The sequence below is a fragment of the Schistocerca americana genome, chromosome 8 (assembly GCF_021461395.2).
Source record: "Schistocerca americana isolate TAMUIC-IGC-003095 chromosome 8, iqSchAmer2.1, whole genome shotgun sequence".
In the NCBI taxonomy this organism is placed as follows: domain Eukaryota; kingdom Metazoa; phylum Arthropoda; class Insecta; order Orthoptera; family Acrididae; genus Schistocerca; species Schistocerca americana.
This window is the reverse complement of record NC_060126.1, coordinates 185,649,109-185,664,462: the sequence shown is the minus strand read 5'-3', so window position 1 is coordinate 185,664,462 and position 15,354 is coordinate 185,649,109. Positions and strand designations below refer to the sequence as shown.

General features: G+C 40.7%; 1 protein-coding gene across 1 annotated transcript in view; it reads left to right on the top strand.

Annotated features, from left to right (window-relative positions):
- The window catches only part of LOC124545080 (translocation protein SEC63 homolog), a 182,839-nt gene that overhangs the window by 32,126 nt on the left and 135,359 nt on the right, over positions 1-15,354 (top strand). Inside the window, exons 2-3 of the mRNA XM_047123887.1 lie at positions 4,465-4,567; positions 11,802-11,916. Of these exons, the coding sequence (XP_046979843.1) occupies positions 4,465-4,567; positions 11,802-11,916 (218 nt within the window). The remainder of the gene's footprint in view (positions 1-4,464; positions 4,568-11,801; positions 11,917-15,354) is intronic.

Genomic DNA, 15,354 nt, shown 5'->3' with positions numbered 1-15,354 from the left:
TGTTAAATTCTGACTGGTGATTGAGCCTTCCGTTGATAGCAGAAACTATAAACATGATAAAGATAACAATTTGTCACAGTATAACCAAATATTTGAACTTGTAAAAGGTGTGCACCAAACTGGTCCCAAAAAGTATTGATTGACAAACAAAGGGATGTGCATGTGTTCCAGTGCCTAAAACTTTTGAAAATGTGTCAAAATGATCCTGATTTTTAAACTCTTATTACCACCGGTGGTGATTAATGGATTTTTGGGTACGACCCAGAGACAAAAAGGCAGAATTCAGAGTGGCATGCCCGGTGTTGCCCCACCCCAAGAAGGCACATATGAGCAAGTCAAGGATCAAAACTATGCTCATTGTCTTCTTTAACATGAGGCATTTTCCATCATAAACTCATACCTTCTTTGTCGCAAGACATTTTCCACCATGAACTCAAACCTGCTAGGCCCACTGTGAACACCAGTTTCTACTTAGAAGTGCTCAAAAGACTGAAAAGTAGGGTCACGCACTGCTGAAGAGACACAGCAAATGTCTGTAATTTTGATAATGCATTCCTAAGATCCCTATCTTCAACAACCTTGTAAATTTTCTTCATATCTGTATCTGTTTCCGAGGTACAGAGGTTGAAAGTTACTCTACTTGTGAACTTAAAATACGCTTATAAAATCTGATGTGAGGTGAAAGCTTAGTTTATAAAGAGATTTAGTATGGAAAAATTTGGTGTAAAGTGTGTGTGTTATCATCTGGGAAGCCCTTGTTGTAGTACTGAAGCACAGGCAAAAAAATTTTGCACGTAAAATCTGATCTGAGTTGTAGAATTAGTTTCACGTTATTATTTCTCATAAGTAACTATCCACATTTTACTGATCTGTACATTTCTTTTCCTATGAGTCACATGCCCAGCTGCAGCAGGGAAAGGAAAGGAACCAGCAGAAAAGTGCTTCTGTTTGAGCACAAAAAAGGCAAATTGCTCTTGTTTGAAGTATACTGAAAAGTTGGGTACCACCTACCTTCCACAGCATCTTTCAAAATTTTCTCAAAAATTTTATGCTCAAAGAGAAGAAGGTAGTGGCAGTGGCAAAGAGACGGAAAAGTAATAAATACTGGAAGATTGTAGACAGTGGTTGTGTTATAGAAAGAGCGAAGGAGACAGTGGCAGTGTGAGAGGAGGAGGGGGATACAGTGGCAATGGAACACAGTTGACAGTATCAGAACAGTGCTAGGAAAATAGTGGAGGAGACAGTGCCGGGAGGAAGTAAGAGAAAGAGAAAGTGGAAGTGAGTAACAGCCAGTGATAATGAGAGGCAAGAGTATGTGACAGTGATAAGGAGGAAGAGAAAGATGGTGACAGTGAGAACAGACAACAGCAGTGAGAAGGAAGGATGAGATGTTAGCAGTAAGATAGAGAAAGAGGGAGACAGTGACAGTGAAGGGAGACAGTAGTAGCAGGACAGAACAAAGAGGACTGTGGGTGTGACACAGGAGACAGTGACAGAGAGGCACAAAGAGATAATGACAATGAGTGAGTGGGAAAGGGCATCTGGGAGTGGATGGATATGAGCAAGTTACAGCGATCGACTAATGGGTGTGAGTGAGCTACCGTTAGGGGAGCTTGTGAGAGTTTGAGGTGAGTTGCATGTTAAAAAAAAAAAAAGGTATGAATGTGTTTGCATACCAAAATTTTTGAGAAAATTTTTAAAGATGCCGAGTAAGATGGACTGAGGCAGCTGGTACTCCACTTTCCAGTCAACAGTCTGTTACATAAACAGGAACACTTTTTGTACTCCAGTAGGAGCTTTTTTCTGCTGGTGTGGTATGGTTGGGTCAGCCTGATTCTCCAGCTCTTGTCTGGCAAGTAGTGTCCAGTTAACGCCACAGAACTTTTCTAAATAACAAAGAGGAGGATGCTGCACACTGTTGATATCCCACACAGGCTTTAGAGATTTAAGTGAGATATGTGGGGAAAAAAAGGATTTAGTTGTTTGTGTAGTTTCTAGAAACTAATCTGACAAATGTCTCATTTAGTTTTTCAATCCACTGCCTGTGATGGTATTATTTTAAATAAGACGCGAAGCTAGGAAAGTATTGTTAATTACAGCTTGCCAGTGACAATTCTCAGCCTGACATCAGTCTTGTTAAGATTACTTCTAGCCCTCACAGGAGCACATTGTTTGGCAACTGCTCTGCAGCTTGTGCCAGTGAGCTTTCTAATAATGTTTTTAATTTTAATTTGTATACAGTTATGTATACATGTTTCAGAGTAATACCTCTGAATTTTTTATGTGAAAACCCTTAAAGCTTTTTAATTAAAAAAACGTTATTAACGTTCTACATCTTCGTTCTTCACATCTACATATTTATTTTTGATCATAATTCCCTGGCGATGAACACATTTCTCCCATTTAGAGATCAATTTGTTGATATTACTGTAGAATGTTTGACTTCATTGATGGAGCCACAACCTCACTTCTGCTTGCACTGCTTCATCACTAACAAAGAGAAGTCCTCAAAGGTGTTCTTTAAGGTTTGGAAACAGATGAAATTTGGTGAAAATCAGATAAGGCTTAGTTGGGTCTGTATGGAGGGTGACCGATGACATTGAACCCAAGGTGTCAGATTGTTGCAGATGTCACAGCGCTTGTGTACAGTCTGGCATTGTGATGCTGAAATAGAGGATGCTCCAAGTGTGGATAAACTCTTCACATTCGAAACTCGATTACAGCATGCTGTTTCTCACACACTGACATAGTTATGTTACACACTGCCATGTTACACTCTAAAATTTGGAGCCCTCTAGTGGCAGGGGACTGCAAATATGTAGACATGAAGAAAAAAGATGTAGAATGTTAAGTACCATTTGTTTTATCTAAAAACCTTTAAGAGTTTTCACATAAAAAATTGGGGAACACCACTTTTCCGCACACCCTCATTTTAGGTAATTATTGAATGTTACGCATGGATACTTATAATGCGGGTTATGGTTTACTTGTGCTCCATACAGGTCAATATTAAGTTGTACGTATGTGAACTTTTTATTAAGGTTGAATACTGGCTGGAAAAGCTTTAACTGTTTTTAATGGCTGTTTAGCATATCTAGGTGCTCTGAGAGGTTTTCTCCTTCTTTTTTGGAAAAAAAAAAGTGTTGAATTGCTAGAGTAACACAATCTGTGATGAAATTTTTCCCTCTTCCCTTACACAACTAGTTCAGACAAAATCACATCAAATCATATGTGAAACTGGAGCTTTCAGTGACTTTTATTGCCACCACCATCATCTGGGTTAAAATTGATACCCAGGATTGTCATGCTGGTTTTTATATACAGTAAACAACAGGAATGTAACAATATTATGAAAAAGGAGGTTGCGACTCACCATATAGCAGGGATGCTGAGTCACGATAGGCACAACAAAAAGACTGTCACAAATAAAGCTTTCTGCCAGTAAGGCCTTCATCAGAAATAGATCACACATGCTCTCTCTCTCTCTCTCTCTCTCTCTCTCTCACACACACACACACACACACACACACACACACACACACACAAATGCAACTCACTCACACGATTGAAGTCTCAAGCAACTGAGGCCACACTGCAAGCAGCAGCACCAGTACATGATGGCAGTGGCGACCGGGTGGGGGTAAGGAATAGGGAACGTGCTTAGCAACAGGGTGGTCCACCTGTGTCTTAGCCACAGTTTGTTGTTGCCCATTAATGCGGACAGACAGCTTGTTGGTTGTCATGCCACATAGAATGCAGCACAGTGGTTGCAGCTTAGTTTGTAGATCACATGACTGGTTTCACAGGTAGCCCTCCCTTTGATGGGATAGGTGATGTTTGTGACTGGACTGGAGCAGGTGGTGGTGGGAGGATGTATGGGACAAGTCTTGCATCTATGTCTGTTACAGGGCCATGAGCCATGAGGTAAGGGGTTGGTAGCAGGGATTGAGTAGGGATGGGTGAGTTTATTGTGTAGGCTCGGTGGACGGCAGAATATCACTGTGGGTGGGGTAGGAAGAATAGTGGGGATTTCTCTTTTCAGGGCATGATGAGAGGTAATTGAAACCCTGGTGGAGAATGTAATTCAGTTGCTCCAGTTCTGGGTGGTACTGAGTTATGAGGGGAATGCTGCTCTTTCGCCGGACAGTGGGACTTTGGGAGGTGGTGGGAGACTGGAAATATAAGGAATGTTATGTAATATAACAGTGGGGGCCGTGCAGTTTGAGTATCTGACAAAATTGTACATAATCCTCGAAATCAGTTATATATGTGACAGTCATTGAAGACAATGAAAGCTCAAGTTACATATCTAATTTGGTGTATTTAGCATATGTTGTATATACCGTAGACTGCTATAAACTGTGGGATCATACATAACTAGTGTGCCTGTGTGTGTTATTTAGAAAGAACTCTCTGAGACTGTAAGATCATGTTTCTATATCTTACATAATGTTTGATTGACAGATCCGGCCAAATATGAAAAGGAGTGCCATTGTGATGACTGCAAAAAGAAAAAGCTTATACTCCAGTCAAATGAACCATGGAAAGGCACAAAACAGATGCTTACGTAAGTTTTAATTTTATTCTATTTGTACTCAAATTGTATAATAAATTCTTTTTATTGATTTGTATAGGTAACCCCTGTGCACCTCTGCTTGTCTCGACTGCTCGTTCATGACTTTAACTTCTCTTTATGCCATGCACACCGAAAATAAATTTTAATAGAAACTCGCATAACATTAAGCACTTCAAGAATGACCAGTTTAGTGTGGGCAGGGTGCCCTCCAGTGTGCCGAAGCAAGGGACATAATGGAAGGTATAGCAGTTGTGCGGCATGAGGGACTCAAAATCAATACAAGTGATGCAGTGTTAATAATGTAATGCCATGTCTTCTTTTAATGATGAAGGTGCTCTGGCTTTAATCAACTTAATTAATGTTAACCAACAAAAGTCTAAAACATGCTTAATGGTATAATAATGTGAACAAAGGTAGTGCTTTGAAGGTGTTTAAAGAGTTAAGTATGTGTCACGCTGTCCTTTTATTTTTTGGGTAAGGGGGAGGGTGTGGTGGGGAGGGAGAGGGATAGCAGGATAGGCGTGGGGGACAGTAAAGTGCTGCTTATGGTAGCATACAGGGACAGAGTAGGGCAGCTAGGTGCAGCAGGAAGGTTAGATGGGGGATGGTGAGGAGCAGAGGAGGAGAGAAGTAAAAAGACTGTGGGAGTGTTGGTGGAATAGAAGGCTGTATAGTGCTGCAGTGGGAGCAGGGAAAGAGATAGGTGGGCAAAAGATAGTGACTAACGAAGGTTGAGCCTAGAGGGCTTACAAGAAGTAGAATATATCACAGTGGGAGTTCCCACCTGTACTATTCGGAGAAGCTGGTATTGGTAGGAAGTATATAGATGGTGTAGGCTGTGAAGCAGTCATTGAACTAAAGAACGTTGTGTTGGGCAGCCTGCTCAGCAAGTGGTCTCTTGGCCACCGTTTGGCAGTGACCAGTCATGCAGATAGACAGACAGCTTGACTCTGTCTGAGAGTTTGATTCAGTAGCTCCGGTCCTGGGTGGTACTGAGTCATGAGAGGAATGCTCCTTTGTGGCTTAACGGTGGGACTCTGGGAGGTGATGGGTGACTGGAGGGAGAAGACATGGGAGATCTGTTTCTGTACAAGGTTGGGGTGGTAATTTTGGTCTGTGGCCTCATTGAGACCCTTGGTATATTTGGAGAGGGACTATTCGACACTACAAATGCACATACTTCCAGACTCTTGAAAAATATCTATATAATCTCAAAGATGGCAAGGGTAGGTAAGTGCGAGAACTATCACACAGTTATCGTAACAGGTCATGCATTCAAGTTGCTGACATAAATAATTTACAGAAGAATGGAAAAGAAAATTGAGACTCTGTAAGATGATGATCACTTGGCTTTAGGAAAGGAAAGTCACCAAAGAGACAGTTCTGAAACTATACTTGATAATGTAAACAAAATTTAAGAAAAAGCAAGTCACATTCATTGGATATGCTGACCTTGAAAACACATTTCACAATGTCAGGTGACAGAAGATGTTACAAATTCTCAGAAAAATAGGTGTAAGCTAGAAGGGAAGATTAGGAGTATAAATTGTAGTATCCTAGAGGGGGGAAATAAGAATGGAAGATCAAGCAAGAATTGATCAGAGTAGAGAGGGCAGAAGACAGGGATTTAGTCTTTCCCCCTACTGCTCTACTTATAAATTAGAGAAGCGGTGATGGAAACGAAAGAAAGGTTCAGAAGTGGGATTAACATTCAAGATGAAGGGACATCAATGATAAGATTTGCTGATGGATAGTGCTATCCTCAGTGAATGTGAGGAAGAATTTTGGGATATGTTGAACAGAATGAACAGTCTAATGACAACTAAGACATACAACTCTCTTTTTAAAACATGGAGTGACAGCAATGTCCCAAGTGATACAGAGAAGAATGAAAGAAAATTTAAACATGGCAAGTTGCGTCCCCTGTAGTATGTATAGTACATATTTTATGCTTTTAATTTTGCTACTACAACTTTTTTAAACTTCCAAAGTAATTATTTTGGTTAGCAATGTGAATGTAGCTGTAACATTCTGCAATATGATAGTGACTTCAGCACATCTTTATCACAGTACTAGTGGTATTTGTATACATATTTCAGGAAACTTCCACTATTAACCACTGACATTTTTAAAAATGTTTCTACATCTTAAAAGAAGTGGAAATGCTTCAACACAAAAGCAGAAATATCATCAAGATTAAGAGAAAAGTATCACAATAGGACATGGGGATAAAAACAGTAAACTGAAAATAAAAATTACTTACCACTTTTTATTTCTTAGGCAGGCAGTAAAATTTATCCCTAAACTGTCAAACAGCTTACTTAGTTGAAACTTCCTGGCAGATTAAAACTGTGTGCCCGACCGAGACTCGAACTCGGGACCTTTGCCTTTCGCGGGCAAGTGCTCTACCAACTGAGCTACCGAAGCACGACTCACGCCCTGTACTCACAGCTTTACTTCTGCCAGTACCTCGTCTCCCACCTTCCAAACTGGTACTGGCAGAAGTAAAGCTGTGAGTACCGGGCGTGGGTCGTGCTTCGGTAGCTCAGTTGGTAGAGCACTTGCCCGCGAAAGGCAAAGGTCCCAAGTTCGAGTCTCGGTCGGGCACACAGTTTTAATCTGCCAGGAAGTTTCATATCAGCGCACACTCTGCTGCAGAGTGAAAATCTCATTCCAGCTTACTTAGTTTCTCTGTAACCACAATAATTCTTTAATTACAGGTGGTGTGTTTTACAGTACCAAAGGGCCCACTTTTGGCATTAAAAGATGTTTCAGATAAGAATCTGAATTCATTTTGAGAGAGAATAAAAAAAATGTACAAAGTGAATCATTCAAAGGATTGCTCTTTACCAGTTCCACCTGATCCACTTCTGGTATTAGTAGGAACACCTTTCAGATGTTTTGGAATTACACCCTGTTTATGCTATGCTAAGTGCCATTCATACAGTGTTTTTAAGAAATAATGTCCTCACAAACAGAAACACAGGCACAGTTCACATCATGTAACAACTCAGAAACACTTTCGCACTTCCGAATCAAATATTGAGATTGTCTGGAAAATGTGTAGAAATGCTTGCTGTTAACTTTCCCAGTTGAACGTATGTAGTATCCAGATGAACAGCCCAGAGTATTTCAGAGTTAATTTCTTGTGTTGCATAGTCTGAAAAACACAAAGGTTCTTGATTACGTTCACTAGAACAATTGTTCGTAACAGATCAAATATATTTAAATAAACAGAGGGAAATCACACAGTTTAATGCGTGATAGAATATAATACATGACATTTATACGTAATTAAAATACTGCAAGTTAAATGTCTTACCTTATTATTAAATATGCACATTTCTTTCAGGAGGAGTCCTTCCAGTTTTGCGATGAAGGCTATGAAATTAAACTGTAAAAATCTTATGAAAAAATAACCAATTATAATTTACAGTAGCAAATATGAAGTGATTGAACCATCTACCTTTGGTCTGCTTTCATTGGAAAGTTGTGTAGGCCCCAGTTAGATGGCTTTATTGACCCTCCTAGCACCTCAAGTGGTCTGAAGTTGAACTAATTAGCATGTTTCCAATTTTTCCATATGGCTTCCCCTCCTGCAGTGCACACTGCCTATTGAAAGTGCACGAAAGACATACGAAAGTAATGAGTAGTAGCAGAAATGAGATCAGATATTACCTCAAAATCAAAACTTGGTCCCACAAAGTAGATGAATGAGGGAATTCAGCTGCGTTGGAAGCAGAGAAACAGATAATGCACAGTGAGTGTGTGTATATATATAAAAAAACAAAGATGATGAGACTTACCAAACAAAAGCGCTGGCAGGCCGATAGACACACAAACATATGCACAAAATTCTAGCTTTCACAACCAACGGTTGCTTCGTCAGGAAAGAGGGAAGGAGAGGGAAAGACGAATGGATGTGGGTTTTAAGGGAGAGGGTAAGGAGTCATTCCAATCCCGGGAGCAGAAAGACTTACCTTAGGGGGAAAAAAGGACGGGTATCCACTCGCGCACACACACACACACACACACACACATATCCATCCGCACGTACACAGACTCAAGCAGACATCATCTTTGTTTTTAGATATATTTTTCCCACGTGGAATGTTTCCCTCTATTATATATATATTAACAAAGATGATGAGACTTACCAAACAAAAGCGCTGGCAGGTCGATAGACACACAAACATACACACAAAATTCTAGCTTTCGCAACCAATGGTTGCTTCGTCAGGAAAGAGGGAGGGAGAGGGAAAGACGAAAGGATGTGGGTTTTAAGGGAGAGGGTAAAGAGTCATTCCAATCCCGGGAGCGGAAAGACTTACCTTAGGGGGAAAAAGGACGGGTATACACTCGCGCACACGCGCGCGCGCACACACACACACACACACACACACACACACACACACACACACACACACACATATCCATCCGCACATACACAGACACAAGCAGACGTTTGTAAATGCAAAGAGTTTGGGCAGAGATGTCAGTCGAGGCGGAAGTAAAGAGGCAAAGATGTTGTTGAAAGACAGGTGAGGTATGAGCGGTGGCAACTTGAAATTAGCGGATGTGGGTAACGTTACCCGCCAGGCCTCAACCTCCGCTAATTTCAAGTCGCCGCCGCTCATACCTCACCTGTCTTTCAACAACATCTTTGCCTCTTTACTTCCGCCTCGACTGACATCTCTGCCCAAACTCTTTGCCTTTACAAATGTCTGCTTGTGTCTGTGTATGTGCGGATGGATATGTGTGTGTGTGCGAGTGTATACCCGTCCTTTTTTCCCCCAAAGTAAGTCTTTCCGCTCCCGGGATTGGAATGACTCCTTACTCTCTCCCTTAAAACCCACATCCTTTCGTCTTTCCCTCTCCTTCCCTATATATAATCTATCTAAAAACAAAGATGGTGTGACTTACCAAACGAAAGCGCTGGCACGTCGATAGACACACAAACATACACACAAAATTCTAGCTTTCGCAACCAACGGTTGCCTCGTCAGGAAAGAGGGAAGGAGAGGGAAAGACGAAAGGATTTGGGTTTTAAGGGAGAGGGTAAGGAGTCATTCCAATCCCGGGAGCGGAAAGACTTACCTTAGGGGGGAAAAAAGGACGGGTATACACTCGCGCGCGCACACACACACACACACACACACACACACACACACACACATATCCATCCACACATATACAGACACAAGCATATATATATATAAAACCCACATCCTTTCGTCTTTCCCTCTCCTTCCTTCTTTCCTGATGAGGCAACAGTTTGTTGCGAAAGCTTGAATTTTGTGTGTTTGTTTGTGTGTCTGTCGACCTGCCAGCACTTTCATTTGGTAAGTCACATCATCTTTGTTTTTAGATATATTTTTCCTACGTGGAATGTTTAAAAACAAAGATGATGTGACTTACCAAACGAAAGTGCTGGCAGGTCGACAGACACACAAACAAACACACAAAATTCAAGTTTTCGCAACAAACTGTTGCCTCATCAGGAAAGAAGGAAGGAGAGGGAAAGACGAAAGGATGTGGGTTTTAAGGGAGAGGATAAGGAGTCATTCCAATCCCGGGAGCGGAAAGACTTACCTTAGGGGGAAATAAGGACGGGTATACACTCACACACACACACACATCTATCCACACATATACAGACACCTTTTTTAATGGGGTCGTTGTGGGGGTGTTGTGAGGGTGACATGGTATTAGAAGGTGGAAAGTGTAACATGAGATTGAAATGAAAATGAAAGATAAAAATATAATGGGAGAGATAAGGGTGAACTAAAAAGTAACTGGAGATCTGGTATGAAGAAAGGCGAAAAAGTGTTGGTTAAGTTGATCCTGTGGTGAACTTGTGTTGGTAGACAGCGATGTGCATGAAGGTTAGGTGGTTGTGTTGCCGCTGGAACACGTTAAAGGACGGAGAAATTCGGGAAAATTTCGAAAAAACGTGCAAATGTATTAAAAGGAGTGGTGTTATGGTGAAAGATTACGAAAATGGGGCTAACAATTGTCTGACGAAGAAATAATGACGTTAAAACCTGTGGGGAGCAGCTAAAAATGATCAGTGATGTGCAAAAAAACGAAAGTGGAAATAAAGTGAAAGTTATTAGAACTAGCCTAAATGGTTGTTTAATACGTGAAAGCAGCTGTTATTGAACTAGAAACGGTGGATTTTATAGCAGCAGTAGTGTTGAAAGCGGAAAATAAAAATTTTTTTGGTTATGGTTTGGAAGCGGGTTACGTATTATTGAGTATATATAGGCGGGATAAAATTGTATTACAGTAAAAAGTGAAGGTGAATACAAAGTGAGACTACTGGTAAAAACAGAAAGAGAAAATAAAGAGAAAATAAGATGACAGGAAAGATTTCGAAATGCAACAGTGACAATAACAAACGTAATTGTTGGGTTCAAATTAATGATATGGTTATAATAGAGGGAAACATTCCACGTAGGAAAAATATATCTAAAAACAAAGATGATGTGACTTACCAAATGAAAGTGCTGGCAGGTCGACAGACGCACAAACAAACACAAACATACACACAAAATTCAAGCTTTCGCAACAAACTGTTGCCTCATCAGGAAAGAGGGAAGGAGAGGGAAAGACGAAAGGGTGTGGGTTTTAAGGGAGAGGGTAAGGAGTCATTCCAATCCCGGGAACGGAAAGACTTACCTTAGGGGGAAAAAAGGACGGGTATACACTCGCGCGCGCGCGCACACACACACACACACACACACACACACACACACACACACACACACACATATATCCATCCACACATATACAGACACAAGCAGTGTCTGTATATGTGTGGATGGATATGTGTGTGTGTGCGAGTGTATACCCGTCCTTTTTTCCCCCTAAGGTAAGTCTTTCCACTCCCGGGATTGGAATGACTCCTTACCCTCTCCCTTAAAACCCACACCCTTTCGTCTTCCCCTCTCCTTCCCTCTTTCCTGATGAGGCAACAGTTTGTTGCGAAAGCTTGAATTTTGTGTGTATGTTTGTGTTTGTTTGTGTGTCTGTCGACCTGCCAGCACTTTCATTTGGTAAGTCACATCATCTTCGTTTTTAAATATATTTTTCCTACGTGGAATGTTTTCCTCTATTATAACCATATATATATATCTGTGTGTGTGTGTGTGTGTGTGTGTGTGTGTGTGTGTGTGTGTGTAAGTATTTGGCCTAACATTTCATTATGGCATTTGTATTCCAGGAAACTTCTTATTATATCTGGATGGTTGATATTAGCACTCTTGGCATACAAAGTTTCCCAGTTTGATTATGAATATGCAAATTTTGATCCATATGAGATCCTTGGAATACCTCTGGTAAGTACTCTGACAAGTATGTTCTAGCATTGTTGTATGGATGAATTCCTGTACCATTCCAGCATGAACTTTTTACAATTTAACTCTCATGTTTGCTGGTGTATGCACAAAGCCTCTTTTTAAAAGAGAAGTAGCAGAATTAACTATTATTGGTAAGAACAGAACAAGATCTATGAGAGTGTACAGGGTTGCCACAAGTTCTGGAAATCAGGGAATTTGAAATGTGTCAGGGAAATTTGAAAAAATAAAACTGGAAAAATTTTGTTTTTTGTCCCAGTAGACTGTTTGTTAATTGAGACGTCATGCAGCATCACTGGCTGGGCGGAGTGGAGCTGAGTATGTGCACCACTTCCCTACTCCCTTATTCCTACCACTTCCCTCAGCTTGCAGCTCAGTGCTGCCACCACTATTTGCCACTAGCCTAGCAGCTGCCAACAAGAGGAATGGAGGCATGAGGTGTCGGTTACTTGGATCTGATTCTAAGAGATTGTTGACACAGCAGCCGGAGAAAGCGGTCATGTGTCAATGAGTTGTGTCTGAGTGATTGTTTGAATGAGTGTGTGTGTGTGTGTGTGTGTGTGTGTGTGTGTGTGTGTGCTCTCATTTTCTGATAAAGGCTGTGGCCAAAAATTTATTTCTGAGATTGTGATTGTCTTATTTATGTGCCTGCCTGCGGGTCATTGATCATCTTTACAGTGAGTTACTACCTATCCTCATTAGTATTGATTCTCAAAGTATTTGGACAAATTATCTGTTACATGGATTTATCATCACGATCTCATTTCATTAATGTGGTGTCTGTGACACACTGAATAGCTGGCCACATGAGTGGATTTCCATGACAGGCCAAAACTGCAGGCCATATCTGCGGGTACCTCTAACAGATTGGGCCTGCCGATCTGAAGCCTGTCGTTTGCCACTAACGTGCAGGCCCTACCGATCTAATCTAGTCTCTCCAATTTGTTCACAGGCCAGGTCTGTCTGTGTGTGGCATAATGCGGCGGATTTTTGTGATTTATCCATGGACCCAGGACAGTGGTGGTCCTCAGCAGGCCAGAGGCCATGGTGGGTGGATTGCAGTAATTGCTACTGTCTCACCACAAGTACATTGTACAGCGCTATGTTTTATAGACATTTTATTTATTGTAGATCATTTTGGCACTTCGAAAGTAGTTTATATATTAGAAAGTATGGACGATAATAAGAAGAAAATTGTGGCAGTCGCTGGCGGTTTGTACACTGTGTACTCATATACTTCTCAAAAGAAAAGTCACGCAATACCTGTAAAATAATAGACAGAACACTGTGGATAATGTCTGACAATAACGAACATAGTAGAATCAACATTTTACTGGTAGTCACCTATAGTGTTGGTTTACACAACTCTTCCCTGCCTTATACACTTCTTTCAAGAGGCCTACTTTTTTCTGAGGTTATTTCTGAAAACAGGGAAGGTATTTTAAATCTGTACGACTACAAGGAAAAGTGTATTTTTGTCACCAAATGTATTTTGTTTTATTGAAATAAAATAACAATAGTGGTCTTAATGAAACACACAAACCATTTGACTTGCTTTCTCCATCTAAGAACAGTTCACTGCAAAAGATGTTGATGTTAGTACTTAAGATTTTTGCTCACACGAGGAGAAATACAGAAGTCCTTACATTTTTTGACATCTCAAAATTTGTCAGTGAAGAATGCTAAAACTTGTCTGGAAATCAGGGAAATATCAGATAATTTCACTTGAGGAAACTTGTGGCAACCCAACCATTGTGTAACTCCGCAGCTTGTAGTAGTAGTAGTAGTAGTAGTAGTAGTAGTATTGCTTGAATGACAAATATAGCAGAAGCATTGCTTGAATTACAAATAGAGCAGATTGTAAATTGGTGTCATATTTTCTATTGATTCTGGGAGCTTACAGAAAAGTGAGAGAGATAACATTTGGATAACAAAAATAGTAATTATGAAATCTTCTGGGTACAACTGAGAGAAAATTTTTGTGGAGAAGATGAGATGAAAATTAAGTTGAGTTAAAAGGTTGTATGAAATGATCAACTTCTTTCAGAATGTTGCAAGGTAGAAGCATTTTCCTGGTGAGAAAGAAAATTTGCTCTTGTAAGAAAAAAAGGAAAAGGACAATAATTAAAAGTAACAGAAGCACAAGAACAGCCCTCGACAAACTGTTAAGTTGTGGATAGTTATAGAAAAAGAACAGAAATTTTTAACTTCTGATCTTCATGTATATGTGCTGTGTAAGTCTTTCCCAGTGCAATAAATGTCAGTAAAGGTCTTAAATATTTCATTGAATGCTATTGGAGCTGTGCAATATACATACAAGACATATTCTTATCGACCTTGAACAGTTATATTGACTGTTTGTGGATGTCTGCAGCAAGGTTGCAACTGTTGTGACAGAACATAGGTGTACAGGAGTTAAACAATGTAGGAAAAGACAGATTGCTATTTATAGTAAAGAAGACTCATCAAGTTGCACGCAAACACAATTAAAAGACAGTCACACACAAGGTCAACATCTAGGAACACAAGACTATACACCAACATCGCTGAGTCTGCAGCTCATGGTCTAGTGGCTAGTGTTGCTACCTGTGGATCACGGGGTCCCAGGTTCGATTCCCAGAAGGATTGGGGATTTTCTGCACCTGGGGAATGGTTGTTTATGTTGTCCTCACCATCATTTGGAAAGTGGCGAGATTGGAACTGGAAAGATTGGGAACTTGTACAGGTGCTGATGACTTCAATGTGAGAATGAACCACAAACCATCATCATCATCGTCATCATCATCCCTGATGCCCATGGTCTTACCACTATTGAACATTACCCTTCCCTAACATTCTCAGACTCCAAACCCACTACATCATTCCTCACACACCATACTAAGTTTATCATAACCCACAACTACTTCTCATTTGAAGGGAAGGTATTAAACAAAGCCACGGTGCAGCCATGGTCAGACACATGACGCACTCCTATGCTGACCTCATTATGGGGCATCTAAATAAGACCTTCCTAGCCTTCCAAAACACCAAACCTCTAGCCTAGTTTAAGTTCATTGATGATATCTTCATGATCTGGACACAGGGCCAAGACACCCTATCTTCATTCCTTCACAACGTCAACAATTTCTCTCCCATTTGCTTCATGTGATCCTCTTCAGTGTAGATGCCATCTTCTTAGATGTTGACCACCTCCTCTCTGATGGCTCCATCCTCACCCTTGTGTACATTAAACCCACCAACCACTAACAGCACATGCATTTTGACAGCTGTCATCCCTTTCACACCAAAAAATACCTCCCATATAGCCTGGTTACGTGAGGACAGCGTGTCGGCAGTGACAAAATCCCTTGCTCAGTATGCTGAGGGTTTCACAAAGGCCTTCACAGACTGGCACTATCCCCAGACCTAGACCGCAAACAG